Here is a 21,351-nt window from a genome sequence, read left to right on the forward strand (position 1 = left end):
TTACTGTCCTGGGTTAGAAATACCCAATGTTTTTATGTTTTTTTTTCTGCACGTTACGGGGCAATAAGTACAGGTAGCGTTTTGCTATTTCAAAACCATTTTTTCCAAATCTGGTAATTCTGTCCTCATGTGCCATTTCAGGTATCTTTGAAGCTGGCTAATGCAATTTACCCCATCAAACCATATATTTTTTAAGACTAGACTACCCAGTGTATTTCAAATGCTAGTATTTTTAACTCTTTCCATGCACTAATTCTACCACCAGTTTTTGTCAAACCTTGTGGTAGTCTTTTTCCCCACACACATTGTACTTCAGGTATGAATGGACTGCTCCTGATATGTCATTGTCACCAATATGTGTTCAGCAGCATCTCCCTAGTAAAGTGATACCCCACATTTTGGACTTGTGGATTTTTCAAATTGGAAATTAAACATGGTCATCCTTCCCCTCTGTTAACTGGGACATTGTTGAACTTGGTCAATTCAATTTAACCCTTCAAATGATAATTTTTTTTAAAAGTAGACACTTTGCCAATCTTGGTGTTGCTATAATGCTTTGATCACTTTCTGTACCTATTTAAAGCTATGACGGTCCTGGCACGTCAATTGTCGCTAACTGGATGTTAGTGTCCGACCTGCCAGGACCGTCAATTGTCATCAAGGGGTTAAAAATTGCCTGAATGTTAATTTTTTTTTTATCAAAGCAGAATATAGTGACATTAATGTTAATGACACAAATTTATCTTGTTGATCGAGAGATACATTTAATCGCCAGTTTGGAATCAAGAATCATCTCTTGTGAAGCAGAATTGGGAATGTTTCAGTGTGGGTTTTTTGCTTTTTTTTTTTTTTTTAGGTCAACTGCATGGTTGAATTTGATGGATTTGTTTCACCTTATTACTGGATCATCTTGTTTCACTGCCCCATAAACTTTATGGACTAATGTGACAAACAGACTGACCAACCAGCACAAGGAAGTCCTATTAAATAGCTCACCGACTTTAAACATGGCACTGTCATCGGATGCCACAAGTCAATAATTTCTGCCATGTTAGTTCTGCCCCAGTGCACTATAAATGTGTTTTTATTGCCAAGTGATACAGTAACAATAGCCTAGCCACAAAGAGCAGAGCTGCTGAAGCACATAAACATTGTAGCATCTCTCACTATCAAGTTCCAATCTGCCTCTGGAAGCAACATCAGCACTGTTTGGAGGTTCACAAAATTGGTTTCCATGGCAGAGTAGCTGCACATAAGCTAAAAGGCACTATAAACAATGCCAGTCACTGGCTAGAGTGATGTGGTATGGCCTGGTGTCTGCACTTTTGGTCATATAGTGTAAATAGTGCCCACGGTGCATAGTGGAGGATACCGCCTTTTACTTATGGCAGTCCATATTAGAGCCCTGCGCGGGACTGCTTTTTGAATCCCGCCAGCTCCGGCTGTTTTGAATCCCGCTCCCGCCACATTTGTGGCCAATCACGCCCGCCTCCTTACCTGATTTCCCACGCAGTCCCGCAAGGCTGCCCTCGAGTTGTTCCCTCACAGCGTCTCTTCTCTTGCTCCGCCCAGGAACAAGGCGGAGTCACAGGAAGTGATGTCACATCACGTGACTCCACCTTGTTCATGGGCGGAGCAAGATAGGAGACACTGTAATGGAGCAGCGAGAAGGCATCCTTACGGGACTGCCCGGGACCCGCAGGTACAGTGCCTGACCGCCCGCAGCCCCAGAAAGACCGCCCGCAAAGAAAGACTCCCAATGCAGTCCTCTAGTCCATATCTTACTACTGTGTATTATGTACTCTTTCCAAGAATACAGAGGGTGCCATTAAATATGCGTGGCACCTAATGTGCTGAGAAAACAGCTCTGTGGTTTAACCATGAATTGCCTGATGTGGAGTGAGCACGTTTTCATCTAAAACTGCTGCAGGCTAAACCACATCCTGGTAAGAAACTGCTCCCTTATGGACCATCTAGAGGAAGCCTACCCAACTCATCTTTTCAGTGCCCTCATAACCATGCCAGTTCTGCAGGTTTTTCTATGATACCACTTATATATTATGTGCCTTTCTGGAAAGTGCAATTATAACTTGATTAATATCATTAGGGTTTGTACTGTGCATCAACTACATGTGCTGCATCACAATTCCTACTAATGTATAATATCCACTGAGGTACTAGACATTTTCTTGTAACTGTTGCTTCCTAGTAACCTAGCATCTGCTTTAGAATGCAAAAACATACATTAAAGACCAAGCTTTGTAATTATATCGCATGTGCACGCGCACACAAACACACACACAAACAGTCCCCTACATGCATGCAGACATACAATTTAATTTACAATCAATACTTAACATTAAATGCAAACAGATTGCAAAAAAAGTTTTGATTTTAATATATATACATAGGAGCATGTGTGGGCAAAACAATTGGCCATTGTACAGTAGCTTCAGTTTAATAAACCAGTTGGGGCACTGGGTTATTTTGTGGACAGGTGTGGTGATGCATTAGAGGCTTAATTGTGAGAGATCTACAGATCAGATGAACTGGGGGGAAGGAGAGAGAAAAAAAATTAATACAAACATTTCTACATAAAAAATACAGATCTTGACAAACCTTTAAAATCTTAACAGCTCTCAATCATGACCCTTTTCCACAACAAAGCATTAAAGAGAAAGAATCACTTATTAAATAATAATCCCATATGTTGGAGTAAATATATATCTATATCTCTTTTTCCAAACACATGGAGTTTCTAGGACATTGTGTATTTTCCCTTTAAGACCCTTCAAACCATCTTACCTCCAAAGAGACATTTACACATGGTATATCAGACTATGTTAAATCATTAGACATTACCAATGTTATGGAAACCAGCGGTTATCCATTGTCCCTTTATTAAAGACAATATAAAATAATTCTTATTACTACCTAAAAAAAATTGGCAAAATGCACAATGTCAGGAAATCTAATCTTTCCAAAAACGCTACTCCAACAAATGGGATAACTATTTGTGCATGTGCCAAAAGGGCTAACTGGCTAACGTAAGTGATACTTCCCCTTTAATTACACAATTCAATTGTTAAATAATGCCATTGTGTTAACATTTACTTCACAAGACCAATCTTCTTTGCTTCTGTTTCATATATTAGTAACCGCCACATTTTCACTATAAAGACTTCTGCTTCTTCATCCAGCACCTGAAATAAGAGCAGTAAAATATATCTTACCACAGTATTTTGAACATTCAAAAATGTACATCAAACGTGAATTAAACAGGGCTTGGTAACGATGTCATGACAAACCACATTTGCCTTGCACGTCCTTGAGAATATGGAGGTGCCCTAAATAGTTCTTGCTCTTCCTTAACCTCTTGACAACAACGAAGCCAGGTAAGTCACAGAAAAACATCCCGTGCCTGGTACCTCATGACTTTGAAAGGTCTACGATCGATTTCTTCTCCCAAATGGTGTTGCTGTGATGTTTTGACGTCAAGGCATTCATCAACACAGATCTGCAGAAGGGGCCCCGTGTGGCCCCTCAGCTAGACATCAACATTCACCATGTATAATATGGTAATGGACACTTGATTTAAAAGAACATAGGTGAGCAGTTCCCAGCGCCGCTACAAGAGATTTTGCCACTAGCAAGATGGTGGCACCCTTAAAAAAAATAAACAGGTTTCCAAGGGGGTCTCCAGACCCTCCTGAGAACTCCGCCGACACCCCCCCGCAGGTTGAACACAGGTCTTGCATTCAATCCTACAAGTCAATAGAGCCCAGCTTACTAATAATGCGATCAGTAAAAGAAATATATATATATAGAAAAGAAAATGTAGTGACATGTAAAAATTCCCCACTGATGTCATCATTAAAGCGTATTTTTTGTAAGCAAGTCCTAAAATTAGTAGGGCTGCAACAACTAATCGATAATGAAAATAGTTAGCAACGAATTTCGTTATCGATTAGTTGAATAAATTTTACGGCATATAAGATGCTCTGAAAATACCCTTTGTTTTACAATAGTGCATAACACTAAGAACCAGATCCCCCGCAGCGCTGCAGGGGACCCGGATCAACCTCTCTGACAGCCAGCGGGCGTCTGTGCGATGCGCGCAGACATCCTCTGCTACGGTCCTCCACTTCTGCAGGGGCTTCTATGATGGAGCACCAGCGTGACACGACCTTCCAGTGCTCCACCATAGAAGCCCCGGCGGAAGTATCAGTCAGGACAGTGGAGGTTGTTTGCACGCATTGCGCAACGTTCGCCGGCTGCCACAGAGGAGGATCCCCCGCTGTGTCTGTGCCATACGTGCAGACTACCTCCGCTACTGCCGGTACTTCCACTGGGGCTTCTATGGTGGAGCACCAGTGTCACATGACCTTCCGGTGCTAAGTCATAGAAGTTCCAGCGAAAGTGCCATCCAGCAGCAGAGGTTGTCTACGCGTATCGCACAGATGTTCACCGGCTGTCCCTACTAGACACCAAGGAGTCTGGAGCACTGGGGGGTAGAGCGGGGGGGTTGGCATATCAGGGGCACAGTGGCATATATCTGTATTACATGTACATTTAACAATTTTCTGTGCAGTAATATAGAAAGTTTAACGCTTACCATAGCAACGTCATCAAGTATGCTTTGAGGCGAACTGTGTGCCATTACCTAGAGTAGACAATAAAAGGTCAAATATCAACATAGAAATTCTACATAATAAAACAGATCCTTACGCTTTCCCATTTTTCCTGCTTCTAACGCATCAACTTTGAGGACAAAATGTTCACTTGCTGCCTAATATATCCCAACCACTGACAGATGCCATGATTATCAACTTTATTCACTTCACCTGCCAGTGGTCATAATGTTACGGCTGGTCGGTGTATTTTAAGTGGGAAGTCCACTGGAGAATCTCGATTTGATCTTTAATACAGTCGGGTATACAGAAGGAGGCTGCCATTGTAGACAGTTAAGTGATATTTTGTGTGACTTCCACTGCTCAAACATGAGCCGATTCTTCGTGGCAGTGCTATTGAAACCCTGCTTAATTATTTCCTCACTATGATTACAGAGCTAGAATGCATAACCTATGACAAATGTGCAGCTGAAAAATATAGTATTATCTAAACACTTTAAAAACAGAAATATAGTATTTAGAAAATCCATTTTTAATGTTATATTTGCACAAAAAAAAAACCTTTAAACAAGCATGTGTGACTACAAATACTTCTGTTGTACATATTTTAAAACATGCACTCACCTTGGAACAGACAAAATCCACTAACGTTGCTTCTTCTTCACCTATGTATTCTATAATTTTCTTGTTTATCCATGGCCTTATTCTTCGCTCCATTAATGTCTGGGGGGGAAAGAATATTTACATGTATATTAATATAATATAGCCAAGAAGTATCAAAAAACACAGAAAATACAGATAGTTGTGTGTAAATATATTTAACCCTTTCAGTGGCAGATGGATGAACACTGCTTCATGCAGCAGAGGCAGAACCTACCTTCAGTAGCACCATCGTATCTTTAACATCTTACAAAAAGGTTGAATGCACTGCAACAGCATACAGTATTTTCTTAGGTCAGAAGTGCATCGGTATATTTGGTTTTGTACATGGAATAGAATACTGCACTGATTTGGAAGGTCAGACCAATACATTTTATAGTTTGATAAAATAAAAGTGTGTGTGTGTGTGTGTGTGTGTGTGTCTAAACGGGACTCACAGTGTCCACAATTGACCAGTCCAAAGGATAAGCAAACAGCTCTGGCTTGGCCGTGGGGATTTTCTCGATAAGGCTTTTGATATGTTTGCGCTTCTCTTCTGTGTTCACGTTATTTTTGGCTGCGCCTTTATCATCATCCCCATAATCCAATGGGACCAGCTTCCTTTTCCGGGGCACTTCATCACTATCTTCGTCATCAAACTTATTAAAAACACTATCGACCGGAAGCTTCTTTCTTTTCGCGGCGTTCGGCTGGCTTGGGCTACTGGAAGCGCCTGGGTCATAATGGAAAGTGAAAAATAAGTCCTTCAACTATTATAAAATGTCAAAAGTCAGTTACGATAAATAGTTACTACTATAAAGCAACAAGAAATGTATTATCTTTTATTGATATAGCACCAACAATTTACGCAGCAATTAATTTAATACTTCATTTAAATTTTATGTCATACGTAAAAGAACTACATCAGCGTGGTTCTGCGGAGGTACTTTTTTGTGTATTTTATTCAGAAGTAAAAAGGGAAAACATAACTGGCACTACATTAACAATATCTGGAGAAACCTGGCTACTGGCTACTGGCTTCATACAGGAATTTGAAGAGAACGGCTAGATACATACCAATGCAATTAACTTACAAGGCACGCGCATCTATTACATGCCCTGATTTCCTGTAGCGATAAAACTACTCCGCTATCGCTGCAGTTAACGTTTCAGAATTACCTCGCTACTTGATAAGCGAAAGCAGCCTCAATGCATTTGAAGTTGCCAAACATTTAGACTCACCTAATTTTAGGCTAAGTCCTATTTTAGGTCTAAACTCCTCCTGAGGCAGTTGTTCTGGGGAGTTTTCGTGAGGGATGATAATACCACATGGGGACTCTTCACCAGGAGAGTTAGGGGTGGCATTGCCACTAGCAGACGAGACAGATGGGGCAGAGCTGATAGGCCTCATGGTTGGTTTAAGACAGGGCTTTGGCTCTGGCTCTTCCTCCTCCTGCTCCTCCTCTACGGGCTCCTCTGCTTTCTCCTCCCTGACTGGTTTCTCCTCCTCCTCATCCTCAGATTCAGGCTGTTGCCTTATTTGTGGTGGTTGGCGACGTCTCTCTGCTTCTTGCTCCATCTGCAGTGAGGATTAAACAATGTCATGCAAAGAGATTTAATAAAAAATAAACGTAGAATGACTATTTTTTCCCAAAATGGATTGAGGTATTTTATATTTTTAATTCAACAAACTCAAAGACTTAGCAGTTGTGCAAAGAGTTCAATTTTCACAGTGCTCTGTGGTGGAAGAAGACAGTTACCTAATAAGAATTATTACACAGAATTGCAAAAACAAAACAAAAAAAAAACGTTCACAATTATGCCCGACTGATACTCTGGGGGAAAAAAACGTACTCTCTGGAGCTCTGCGTCTGGATCAGGATGACCTTCTGCTAACAAACGCTGTCTAATTTCCTCTAGCTCTTCCTTCTCTCGTTTGCGGTCTCGTTCATCCGCTTCTATTTCTTTTTCGCGGTCCCTTAACCTTTTCTGTAGCGCACTGCCTCTGCAAGAAAAATATTCATTTGAAAGAGCGCACCGCTATTAATACAATCACACGATCAAACCCTGCAGCGCCAATGGCTTTGAATGATTTTATTATGGATTATATCGAGTAAAAAATAAAGGGTACAAGAGGAAGCATTTGTTTTCACTACCACGTTTCACTGAGGATGGGGGAGGTAGAGGCAACACACAGCTATTGTACCACAAAAGCCTTTACCTGTAATACTTGGGATCGTCTCTGTCATCATCATAGTCTTCCAAAAATTCTTTCAATCTTTTGGCTTCTTTAGCCTGAGGAAAAAGTTAATATTGAATGGCTGTAAACACAAAACAAGGAGAAGCCTAGAATCTGTGCTCTTTAAATAAAAGATATATACAAACCATATCTCTGCGTTTTTCCTCTTCCCGCTCTGTATCCTTCTCATATTCCCGGGCTTTCTTACGTTCTCTAATCTCCCAGTTCTTTAAACGCTAAAGCAGAACAAATACATCATGTGTACATGTAGGATTCAAACCAAACGGCAACATCTTCTTATAGTTTAAACATTTCATTTACGTGGTACAGCATAGGCGGGCATGTTTTTAAGGAAGTTATACGATTCCCAAAATAAAATAAATTAAAGTGATCACGCCACATTAAGGTGCATATGAGCTGGAGCGTCCCTTTCAGTTTTTAACAAAGGGGGGGGGGTTTCTCTATGTAAAGAAAAATGAACCATTTTCCACTCAGACACACCCAGGTAGCATCTTTAATGTAGCATAAAACAAAGAATACCTCTTGATACGCAGCTTCTTTTTCTCGCAGTTTTCTTTCCAGCTTCCGTCTCTCATATGCTTCCTCCTCATCTTCTTCTCGCTCTCTTTTCTTGTCTTTATCCCTATCTCTTTCCCTTTCTCTGTCCCGCTCTCTCTCTCTTTCACGCTCTCTCTCCCGCTCCCTTTCTCTGTCACGGTCCCTGCTTTTCTCTCTGAGAAGAAAAAAAAGTGTATTTGAGAGAGGGAAAACAAAAACAGGAGGGTTTCACAGGAATTGTAAATTGGACAGCTATCCAGCTACTCCTCACCCGAGCCCCAGAAGCCATGCTGAGCCGTGACAGAAAGATTTAATAATTTAAAGTAGAAAACCACACATTTGTGAAAGGCATTAAACTATAAAAGTTACCAGGCTAAGGGTTCTACATACCCAGATGATAATCCCTAAATTTAGGGATTATTTTTCTGGCTGTAACCAAAGATTTAAATGACATTTGATTTTAAAGACCTGTCTACGATACAAACACTTAGATAGCCTTACCTTGATCGACTGCGGTCCTTACTGTGGTCTCTCACACGCTCACGTTCCTTATCACGATCTCGATCTCTGTCTCTATCCCTGTCTCGGTCTTTGGTCCGGTCACGTTCTCTCTCCTTCTCCTTTTCACGCTCCTTTTCCCTTTCCCGCTCCCTCTCTCGCCTTTCCCGCTCACGCTCCCTCTCTCGTTCTCTGCGTTCCTTCTCTATTTCTTGTCTCTCCTTTTCCTTTTTGCCCTTTTCCTCTTCAAGTTTCTAAAATAAAAAAAAAAACCAACAGGATAATCACGTTAATACCAAAGCACGTGTAACAAATTTTTCATTGAGTCTCGCAAAACAATACAATTAAAAGGCACAAGACTAGATTGCGTGCAAGAAGTATATAGCTACAGAAGATCAGCAATCTCCAACCATAATATCTGAAATGGCCAAACCTAACAAGAGCACTTTGTATCTGGGGGGCAGTGTTGATCCAGTAGAGGGCAAAATCTTCCTATAGTATAATTTCCATCATAGCCTGAGATTTCTTCAAATAAGGTCAAACTTTGAAAGAATATTTTTGGTGAATATCAATAAAACGAGAAGCCAATTACTATGCTAAATGGATACAACGATCGTGAAAACAGGCAACGTTTGCTCATGGGGGGGTGGGGGATAACACTTATATTTTCATAAAGGTTGGAAATCACTTGAGACGTAGAATTTAGGGATATCAATTTACTCCACTGCAAAGGCTTAATATATCGATTGAATACAAAGAGAAAAAGGTGTCTACGCCCAGAGTACCTTGAACACACTGGAAATAAAACAGCCACAGATCATATATCCATCCTTGTTACCAATTGTTTCGAATTAACTTACAGATGTTGTGCTACGACATGGACCGCCAACACTGGATTAACTTTGCCTACATGCTATGATTCTGGGAGGAAGAGCAAGTACATCGTTCAAAGACAAACAACACCATGTTAGGCCCAAGTAGCACACGGTATATACTTGGTCACATACAGACGAGAAAGATTAAGTAATACCCTCACTATCATTGCTACAAACCACTGAAATAAAAACAAGAAGTCAACTGCAGCAGTAAATACAGTGTAATTATTACATTGAAAGAAATAGATCTTTAAAATCCATCTTACCTGGCAACTGCACCCAGTTTCGGGGAGGAGAGGTCACAGAGGTGATATAGTGGGATTTAAGAGGAATTGCACAGGGCAGGTATGTAAGCAAAAACGCAAGAGGGTTTTAGCAAAGTGACTTAGCGTTGGTACACAGAGACCACGGAAAGGAAAAGCAGAAGAGAAGGCATGTTTCAAGGACAAAGTGCTTCATACAAGTTTTTGTTGTTCAGGATGGAGGAGGTGCACTATTTGGGCAAACGTTTAACTTACCTCGCCTCAACGGTTATAAATGTGTATGATCGCTAGCATAAAAATACTTACATTATGCTCCAAGTTTCATGTGAGGGTCCAAAATATTAAACTAGAACGGGACACTTTGGAACGTTAGTAATTGCAGAAATGCTCCTCCGCCGGGCGTACGGGAACTTGAATTAAACTTATATTAAGTTCAAATGAAATTACTGGGTTTTTTTTACACGGAGATTTTAGCACTTTGATAGAGTGGGTGATAGCAAATAAAAAGAATAGACAATGGGAACAGAAGGGAGAGGAGACAAAAGAAGGTGAGAGAGAAGTGAAAATCTTACCTTACCATATTCAGAGTCGTCAGTGCTGTAAATGGACACCCCCTACAACGCTGATGCCCTGACAGCCAGAAGAAGGCCGCAGTGTTATTTTAGAAAGTCCTACCTAAACATGCAAAGGTTCACTTGGCTCTGCTGTCCATCTGCTAGCAAATTACTATGAACACTTGCACGACGTCCATCGTTCTCGGCTCAGACAGAGGTAACCAAATCATCACAAAGGGACAATCAGACATGCAGCTTCAATTATAGCTGGCAACACATGCTGTTTAAGTGGCCCCACTAGCCAAACGTCCCCTTAGATACTTACAACAACCAACCATGAATTGATGGCTGTAGAATAAGGTTTGGGAGTGCATTATCTTTTCACAAAATTAAAGTAACCCGGATCTCGACATCCCATGACGTCTAAAGCTTCCGAATGCATTTAAAGAAGGGTATTTTTGGTTCACGACAATACAAATTCTGTATAGGTGGCCTTATGGACCAACAACGCAACTGCCCAACAATGCATTCCCAGCGTAGAAAGCTGTGAAATGTTATCACAAAGCCTGCAGAAGCCAGAGGGCTGCATTAAGAAGAGGGACTCATTCGCAAAACAGCGACAGAACGCTGAGTAGATCGTTTAAGTCAAGCCAGTTGCCCCTTTGCATATTTTCCAGAGGGGATGTCCGAAAAATATAGTAGAAAAACAGAAGCTCATACTTACATTGAATTCCATGTAACTTTCCAAGCTGTGAGTTTCATCTTGAATTAGTCACCATATGATCTCTATCATAATGGTGGGGTTCAATGAATAGATTAGCTTTATAGGGAATTTACAATTCTTCCATGCATCTTAACTGTGGCACATGTGGAAACCACTCATCTATTTGTCTTTGCAAAAAGCATGTGTGAATAAAGGGATTCTACTTTGTGTAGTGCTAGATTATCTTTAGAAAAACATTGAGAATTAGCAATTATTGGTCACTGGCATAATGAAATTTGTAAATAATTGGGTTACAGATTAGAATACTTTCTTGCAGAACAGAATATTAAGGGTAGACTGACTGTGTTAAAATGGTTTAATACTAAACACTACATATGTAAGCTAGGTGCGTGCGTGTGCAAGGGGGGTCAACCATTGATTCTCTAGCTTTTAGAGCTCTACAAGTGTCATGATCCTCAGCCAGTCAATGGTTAGGATCGGTTCCTTTTTTTTTTTTGATGTCCAACAACTGCTGCAGAGTCAAAGGTTGGCCCAAAAAGGGTAGTGTCTGTATGGTATGGAGTCATTCAACTGCAATGACTGTATTAGCAATCTTCTGAAAGTCGAGTGCTGATTATGTTACAGCTACATGGTTCTGCAAAAAGCTTGTTCTTTCTTTTACAGGGGAAAGGAAAAAAAACAAAAAACAAACAAAAGAAAAACATTTACCTTGTGCGTGTCTCTGAATTTGCTGATTTCACGGGATATCAAGTCCCTCTTGTCTTCTTCCATTTCCATTGCATTTATATCCTCCTGCAGTAAAATCATTTCTGATATGGATTTACTGTTGCATAAACCGCAATCAACCCAAAACTCTGACCCATCTGAGTCATTTTGACCCCTTAAGGACAACGGGCTGACCTTAAACCCATTAAGGACAATGCATTATGAGCCCGTACATGTAGGGGCTTTGTCATAAAGGGTTAATAGCAATATCACTCTTTTGTTGGCTGAATCTAGTTCTATAATGCATGCGAGTAAAACTGAATATTATTACTAAGAACAAACGAACGCTTTATTTCAAGTGCAGCGACTACAACTCTAAATACAAACGGTAGAAAGGAATTCAACTAAACTTTCCAAAGATGACGGTAACAATACCAACTTAAGTCTGAGAGTACGTTAAAACTAACAAGGATAGGCATAACACAATCTTACATACTTAAGTCATTTTGACGATTTTTTTTTCCTTTTTCTTTTATTTGAGAGAGGGAAAAAAACCCCAAGATTAAGGAACTCCACTTACTGACAATTCCTCCTTCTTATCTTTCTTTTTCTTTCTAGGGTGAGAATCAGAGTCCAAAGATGGAGCATTCAGCTCACTAGAATATTCCTTTATTAGAACTTCAATGGCTCCTTTAATGATTCCATCCCGTCTCTTTGTCTCTTCATCCAGGTCATCCTCATCTTCTGTAGCTGAATCAGGTTTGGCATTCTAAAAAAAAAACAAATCAAGTGAGCAAAAAAAAAAAAAATAAATTCCTACCTTTTCTTCAAATCTTTCGTTCATTTTTTTTTATGTAACATTTACACGCGTTTACATACATGTCAAAGCACAGTAGATAAGCTACAAACGTAGTACTAAGTACGAAGGCGCACATGATACTTCAATGCTAACTATTACACGCACACCACCAAATAAGATGTTCTCTGAAGTGCTACAACTTACAATGTCTTGAGGTCCAGTTCATGTTCAGTGCACGTTATAATATATACAGGCTACGGCACGTAGTGTTTCACGCTCTAGCTTTCCCTTGTAAATTCGGTTTATCTGGCAAGCAAACCTAAAAAAGGTAACCATTTATAATACGCACCCCATTGGAAGCTCTTCTATTTGCCTTCCACTCATCCAGCTGAGCTTTAGTTTTGGCATCAACTTTAACGAGGAGTTTCTTCTCTCCAATCTGTAAATCGTGAAGTAAGCGCAGGGCGCGCAGGGTAGATTCTGGCTCCTTGTATTCACAAAATCCAAAGGCTAAGAAAGAGCAAGAAAGATTGAAAACCTGGCCACTGAATCATTTTAAAACAAGATAATCATGGTTTAGAAAGCTAAACATATACTCCACTAGCCACAGTTATGTTTCTTTTGACCTTGTACTAAATATGAAAACACTATGCTACATGGACATGTCTAAGGAAGAATAACGGCATAAAACAAGTGTATAGGTAGACTGGAAACCCCGGGGTAATTTGCAACATACAGATATTGTAGCTCATCATGGCTCACTTGAATTTTTGTAGTTACTTTCCACATTATGAAACATCTAACAAATGACTGGAAATTTCAGAACCTACAAAAGGACCTGGACAAAAAAAACAAACCCAAAACAGCAGACTATGCTTGGTCAGCAGCTGAAGTATGTATGTTTGGGCACATTACACGGAAACACTTTCTCTTCAAGAATATTTACATGTAACATAGGGAGATGATTTCAAGTAGGTACCAGTTTTTGATCTGGCGGACAATAGCTGCCATGTGGTTTTAGAAATAATAAAAATTCTACTAATTACACACCTTGAAGTTTGCCAGATGCCCCCTGCACTCGCTTCCAGCTTAAGACCAAGCCACATTTCTGCAAAACAAAACCAGAGGTAATTAGTAAAAAAACAAAAAAACAAAACAGGAACTTGGGCTGTGTAGACTGGTGCAGGGACCTCGTAGATGTAAATATTATTGCAATACATGTACCAAATTGAGCATTGCATATTAGAATGCTTGAGAAAAGCCTTGTATATATTCTTACAGCTAAAAGTTGCCTGATGAGCATGTCCGAGGCTTTTTCTGAAATGTTTCCTACAAAAACCGTGGTTGTTGGGCCGCTGTTTTCATCATTTTCTTTATTTTTAAGACCCATAAGGTCCTTCCGAGGTCCCAGGTGCTTTCCAACCATGGACACTGTTGGAACTAAAACCTTCAAGAATGAAAAACACATATTAGAAGTGACTTTAAAAATCCGTTCAGGTCAATTACTCCTATCTATAGGTGGACTTACTGTTGGTCCGGGAGCCATTAACCCCATTGGTACAGGAATCATTGGAGTCCCTGGGGAGAAAAATGGTCTAATATGAGAACTATTTTCAAAACATCACTGTACATTTATTTAACCCCTTCAGTGCCCTTAGGGCTTAACTGTACCTCTTTACAACTTCTGTCAAAATAACTGGAGGACATGAGAGCCTCAGTAATGCAAGGCATTGGAGCCCTGCTTGATGATCACAATGTGAGAAAAAGCGGGAGGGAGAAAAATAATCTCCATGAAATTGATAGGTAGATGAGGGATGTCAACATTGACATCACTGGCATAAAAAAAAAGAAAAAAAAAAAAAAAAAAAAAAAAAAAAATGCCCCTTAGCCCTTTCACTCCAAGTAAAAAAAAAAAAATCACTACTCCTTAAGTCTTAGTATAAACAAAAAAAAAAAAAAAAAAGGAAAACAACGTGGTCCACCAAATATGGTCACCCGATACAGTCAAGGAAAACACATGTATGGGATTACACAAAAGTATGTAGCACCCTTGATCTAAAAAATAATTTCATGTTGCACTTACCAGGGGGAGGAGGAAAGCCTGGGAACTGAGGTGGTGGGATCCCTGGGGGGAGAGCTGGAATCCCCATAGGAGGGCGGTTCAGATGTGGCGGGTAAGACATTTATAGTGCAACCTAGTAGATGCAAAGAGATGAGTTATAAATGAATGTACAGTCACTTATTGCATATTATTCCAAACTATCATTTACATAACACCGCTGCAACAGTATGAGGCCCTCAGATGCACATCTCGCTGGTGCCCCTGCCAGGTCCTGGCTGTAATTACCGATTGGCTATCACAACAACCACATGACTGCCCCATATAGTAAAAGAAACTACAGATCTACAATGTAAATTGGGAAAAGGTACAACATGAGGTTTCCCATGCAAACATTCTTTTAGAACCTTGATCTTTTGTTTTTTTGTTGGGTTAGTGGGTACAACTGGAAATTAAATTGTGTTTCAGGGGTTGTTTCTTCTCTCTCAATTTATTTAGTGCATTTTATCCACACTTAATAACGGATTGTATATGAATGTGTGTGGTTACACTAGAAAAAAAACGAAATCATGGTTGATCAAATACATGCCGCATATGCCAAAATATCTCTGGTGTGCGGTCCACACATGAAAAATACCTTTTGGTTATAAAGGAAGTTAACTCTATAAGGTTTCTTGAATTACCGTATTGGCTCGAATATAGGCTGCCCCCTTATAGTTTGGTGCTATTTAAAAGAAAAACATTTTTATTTTTTTTCATTTATCGTATTGTAGGAGGCTCTCACCCTCCTTACCTAAACTTTAGTTTTGCAACATTGATGTAGATGCGGTAGACGTGACCTCCACTTCCTGCACCAGTCTGCCTCATCTACATCAACGTTGGGAATAAAAAGTCAGGGCGGAACTAAAGTTTCTCATGTTGCTGGGGGACCGCATTTTCGTCGGACCACACTACCGAAGATGCTCTGCAGTCTTCTTATCCGGTCTTCCAGACACTCTGGAGAAGGTAAAAATGCTAAAACCCGATTATAGACCCCCCACCCCCACTTTAAAGATTTAAATTATGGGAAGAAAAAGCGCAGCTTATAAATCGGGCCAATGCGGTACCAAGAGGACGCAAAATCTAAAACGCAATCTTTACCGACATCACTTAAGACAAATTCTGTGCGTCAATATAGCGACAAAAAGTTCTTACAATATATGTAACTGCCAAGGACCTTGGTCACTAGAGTTCCATGGAAACCTTTCTAACCTGATACCGAGTCAAAGTATTGCTGCATTTTGACAGATGAGTCATCAATATTCCCGTTATTAAATAACGCTTCCATGTAACGATCAGTTGGCGAGTTACTACATAGTATAGCAGGATTCCCTCTGTAAAGAGAAACGTGTCGCGAGGGATGCTGTTAATTATCTGAGAGAATTCACTTTACTAACCCACGGTGGATTTGCAGTGGAGGTCCTTGAAATGAATGGCGACAGAAACCAGACTTCCAAATGCATTTTTAAATGAAGTTGCACTCTTTATAGGATGAGCCAGAATGTGGACATTGAACTGTACAGACACGACCATCGCCAACTTCATTATAACTATGGATGCATTTCATGATCAGTCATAGTCTTATCTGTGCTGTCCCTTCTCCCTACAAGAATTGGTGAGCTGCGAGTGGAGAGGAGCCATCATCAAAGCAAACACTGTTTTTGTCCTATGGTACGTAAATCACGCAAGCGCTCGCCCAGCGACGCTGCACTTTGAAATGGAGCTCTGAATGTCTTAGTCTACTCTAAAACCTTTGTCCTCTGGATTCGGCATGCGAGACTCGAGCCGGTGCGTCTATAAGCAGAGCACTTCAGAAATTGTATAAAAATATATATTAGAACAGGTGCATCTTTTTAATACTTGTGTGGCTACTTTAAAGGGGCACTTTACTAACAAGTAGCCCCACCATAAACGCATATTTTTCTTTTGTGCTTGTTTGTTCCTCACACACAATACACTCCAATACACTCCTCACTTAGCAGAAAAGTGATTTCGCTAAATTGCACGCTTTTGATCAGTAGGAGCGTTTATCCAAACATCTCCTACAAGGCAAACGACAAGGAGCCCAGGAAGCCATCCAAACCGTACAGCAAGGATTCTATCGAGTCGCTCCCTCACACATACATATACACACACACACACACGTATATATCTCAAATATATAACATTCAGCCGTCACAAGTGTTAAGGTGCATATGAGATATTGAACCACTTGCCCCCCGACTCAAACGTACATTCTGGTACTAGCCTTTCAATTTCTATAGTAAATGGGTAGTAGAAGCATTATTAAACATATCTCATCTACAGACACCAGACAAGCCGGAAGGCTTGTTTTTCCCTCAGAAATCTCATGGTGCTGCCACAACCACAAGGGATTCTGGGTAGGCACATGCAAATAATCTTAAGGCAGAGGCAATTGTACAGCAGGCAATTACTTTCAAGGCATCATGTGTAAAGTGGCAAAAGGTGATAATTGCTGACCTTATTTGCATGCGCCTACCCAGAATCCCTTGTGGTTGTGGCAGCACCATGAGATTTCTGAGGGAACAACAAGCCTTCTGGCTTGTCTGGTGTCTGTAGAAGAGTGTTTAATAATGCTTCTACTTCCCCCTTAATTTTACGTGGAAGGGTTTTCCATCAACTTTACCCACCATAACTTATGTTATAGTAAATGGAGAAGAGTACCGTAGAGCCATACACGTTCATTTTATGTGAAGGGAGACTTATTTTCATCATTCGTATTCATTCATATTTCAACTCATTCAAACCGCCTCTGGAGTAACGCAGTAATTCTCTTAACGTGTTGTATGTATGTTACGTGTAATTTCCTGCCACTGGGATTGCTTTGTTTGCTAATACGTTCCTCAGTAACCTATTAGTCTCCGAACACTCTCCTGTATAAATTGTATTTTCACCTTAAATCAGCGGCACCTCAAAGCTGACGGAATTCGATGGCTATAAAGAAAAGTTCTAGTTATCTGTCCCTCATGGATTCGGGCTCCCTTATCCATCATTAACCTACCAGGTATCCAGACAAGCAGGAAATAGAGCACAAACCCTGAGGGACAGCATTCGGATTCTACCGAACCAGATGACCGGCTGGTTGAAAAATCCAGTAAATAAAAAAAATTTAAAAAACCAAAAGATGGCATCAACTTTAACAAGGAGTTTCTTCTCCCCAATCTGTAAATCGTTAAGTAAGCGCAGGGCGCGCAGGGTAGATTCTGGCTCCTTGTATTCACAAAATCCAAAGGCTAAGAAAGAGCAGAAAGATTGAAAAACTGGCCACTGAATCATTTAAAAACAAGATAATCATGGTTTAGAAAGCTAAACAAACCCAAAACAGCAGACTATGCTTGGTCAGCAGCTGAAGTTTGGGCACATTACACGGAAACACTTTCTCTTCAAGAATATTTACATGTAACATAGGGAGATGATTTCAAGTAGGTACCGGTTTTTGATCTGGCGGACAATAGCCACGCGGCTTCAGCACCCACCACACAATCATAATGAACCAGCAGATCACTTTGTAGTTCCTGAGCAGAGAGGGTCCCGCCATGATCGCGGCCCGGGAGGGGCTGTCTTTACCTGAGAAGCTGCTGCTGGCTCCGTATATTTAGTTTCCTTCACAGGCAGCACCTACTCCGAAAGAATAAAGCTCGAGAAGCCGCCATATCCCCAACATAACGTCGAGACACGCGCAGAAGGTGCATGTGAGTGAAACGACACGCGCTACTGCTTTACTTACCCGCCCACGCCGGGAAGGGGCCGCTTCACTGTTGTGTATTTGGTAGCAGATGTGACCGATTCAAGCCGTCCGCACGCAGACTGCTGACGCTCCGGTTGTTTCCTTACGAAACGTAAGGCTCTAATGCTTAGCCAGGCCGCACTCACGCCGCAACGCCTCTCGATAGGCCCAGCTTGCAATGCGACACAAAAGGGGCGTGAAATCTCGGCCCATACGATTGCGCAGAAAGGGATGCGTCGGCGCCATGTCGATAGAGGGCATGAAGACGTTGGAAGCCATTTTGGAGAGGGGAAGATATGCTGAGGTATAACGTTCTACCCAAATAGAATTTTGCACGGCAAATGCAAATAAAAAGTCTAAATATGCGTTTGCCATTTATTTTCATCTATCGATGGCATTTACCTGTACTTTGTCAAGCTTTTTAAAAAAAAATATATTTTTGGAAAGCAGAAAACTCCTTTGTCACATACCCTTTGCAATTGTTCTTAGAAGTCCCTCCTTTGGACAGGTACAATTGCTCAAGAAATTAGGTTCAGCCACATCCCCCCCAAGATTCATTAAATCATGAGATTTCCCTGCCAATCTATAATATCACATCCTGGTATCAAGTTTCAGGTTTGCAGGGATATAATGTTTCCTGCCATTAAGGGGTACAATAAGGCTACTAAGACAGGCATGTTGCTCTTTGGTCATTTGAAATGTTGGGAAGTTTTAAACCAAAACTGCCAACATTTAACCCCCAAACGGTGTTGCTGTAATGCCCGGTTGGATCCCATCCCTCCCGGAGCAACAACGTGCACCGTATAAAAGAGCAGCCACAAGCGTTTTAGCGAGAGATGTTATCTCTTGCAAGATGGCGGCACTCGTGAAAAAATAAAAGAGTTCCCAAAATGGTCTGTCCAAACCCTCCAGAGAACTCTGAGCTACCCGTCCCTTGGGGTGTCTAGTTTTCAGAAATATATAGCTTGGTGGGGTAAGTTGAACTGGCTGGTGTGAAAAATGTCCCAAATAACCCACTGGGACAGGATGACCAGATGTCAACATTCCAAACGTGGCCTTTTAGCCCCCAAACACCCCAACAAACCTTTGCATGGATGGTAACACTGTATACAGTTATATCAGAAATGGGTGCCTTTTTTATAATGCACTCACATATAACTAAAAAATTGTATGAATTCTATTGTATTCTTATGAGTCTATTTCAGAGCTACATATGGGATACCCTGTGCATTTTTTCTTAGTCTGAAGACTTCCCCTTGCGTAAATACGGGATTGCGTAATGACGTCAGCACTTCCGCTACGAGAAACCCGGCAGTATCCGGATGGAGATGGTGGCTATAAAGAAGATTGTTGAAAGCGTTGTGATAGTACACTGAACTTTATGAGATGACATTTTATTTATATGGATTTTTTAGCTAGTTTTTATTTTGTTTTTTTTTATTGTTCACAATAAATGTTATTTGTATCTTTTAACCTGATTTGTGACATCAGTGAATTATACGCCGATTCTACAGAGAGGAGCTATTTCTTTTTCCTGTGTTATTTTTTTTAAAAGTTTCTTCCATTATAAAGAAGAAATCTGCCTAATTTTCTTTGAAGTGCCTCACCAAGGTTTCATACAATATTACACTATATTGTGTTTCTCTGTTTCTCCTGCTCATATGTATTTGCTAGAGGTCTCAGAGGTCGCCCTCACACCGTGAAGCCATATACAAGATCTTTTGAAGTGTCTGCTTTTTTCGATGATATGTGAGAGCAATTGCTGTGTATTAACAACCATAAAGATATTTAGATTACTACACTATATACTTTTTTTTTTCTTTTTTGAGTTGTTTCCAGATAAGAGAGTCTGATGCAGTAAGGTTTTTTTTATGGTTCCTATTTTCATGATTGTTTTTTTTTCACGCAAGTAGTAACTACATTAAAAACATGCAACCTCCAGCATCAATGTAGTAGTATCCAGACAAAAAATAGTTAAATAAAAATAAACGTGAACAAACAAAATATCTAATGTATGAATAAACAGCTCAGTAAATGTCCGCAATGTGCTTCGCCCTGTAATATATATATGTATATATATATATATATATATATATATATATGTATGTATAAAGGGGGGTACAGTAAATAAGAAAGAAGAAAATTACAGCTAAACATGAGCAGCGCAACAATGTTTATAAAAAATGATCTGTGGTTAAGGGGTAAGTTCGATTCTCTAAAGCCGGAAAAATGGGCATATTAGATGACAAAATGGTTCTTATGTAACAGAATTCTATGCTTCGCTTTCTTCAAGCATTACAATAACAACTTTTAAGAAGTTTAACATACCTATTCTATTTTGCATCACTCGAGAATTTATACCGCCAGTCACATGCCATATAATTATTGTTATGATGACAACTGCTAATATCGCCGTATTTCCTTTTCGAGCGAACAGAATCATGGGACTTATAGTATTATCACTCTTTCCGCGATCCGTGGTGACCAGAGTTGGACTACGTTTCCCACCATGCCTTTGGCCTGTCTTCCTGTGATATCACTGCTGTGAAATTGTATCTCGGTAAATAAGCCCGAAGTTCAGTTCGATCAGCTGATTCGAGCTGACTGGGGTCGGCTGGCAGGCGACCGGGCGTTGGACAGACAGCTTCTAACATCACTTTCCGTTCGTTTTACCGGGCCCGTTTACGAATGAATGTGAGTGGTGTGTTTGTGACCGAGGAAGGAGCTGTGTGATCCCTGAGTCACTGCCGACTGCCTGGCTGTTTAGTAAACAATAGGTCGCCGCCGTGCCTTTTGAGGGGCCTTCGCTGGTGGGTCTTCCCTGGACTTTGGGGTATCGTGGACTTTGTACCTGATAAAGATCTGTGTTCAGACTGCTTGGGCCTCTGCGTTGACCCGAGAGTCCCTGCAAAGAGTCTGTTTAGTCATTATTAGTCTTTGTGTCCTTTTATCTCTGATACCCATCTCTGGTCCATAAGCTGCTATCGTTTTAAATACCCTTAATGATGTATTAACACCGC

At 40.5% G+C, this 21,351-nt stretch overlaps 1 protein-coding gene across 1 annotated transcript; it reads right to left on the reverse strand.

Moving 5' to 3' along the window:
* Nucleotides 1-3,110: 3,110 nt before the first annotated feature.
* LOC149278449 (RNA-binding protein 25-like) lies at nucleotides 3,111-14,668 on the reverse strand. The gene is made up of 17 exons (XM_089501929.1): nucleotides 14,569-14,668; nucleotides 14,014-14,063; nucleotides 13,765-13,932; nucleotides 13,536-13,593; nucleotides 12,835-12,995; nucleotides 12,263-12,455; nucleotides 11,690-11,835; nucleotides 8,569-8,819; nucleotides 8,050-8,242; nucleotides 7,656-7,745; nucleotides 7,492-7,565; nucleotides 7,125-7,275; nucleotides 6,513-6,849; nucleotides 5,729-6,003; nucleotides 5,256-5,354; nucleotides 4,616-4,663; nucleotides 3,111-3,203 (listed from the first exon to the last, which is right to left on the reverse strand). Exons 1-17 carry the CDS (start codon nucleotides 14,666-14,668, stop codon nucleotides 3,111-3,113), a joined length of 2,487 nt encoding a protein of 828 aa, XP_089358055.1.
* Nucleotides 14,669-21,351: the final 6,683 nt, after the last annotated feature.

This window comes from Sceloporus occidentalis, unplaced genomic scaffold (genome assembly GCF_023333645.1).
Source record: "Sceloporus occidentalis isolate IW3139 unplaced genomic scaffold, rSceOcc1.0.p SCAF_188, whole genome shotgun sequence".
Lineage (NCBI taxonomy): Eukaryota > Metazoa > Chordata > Lepidosauria > Squamata > Phrynosomatidae > Sceloporus > Sceloporus occidentalis.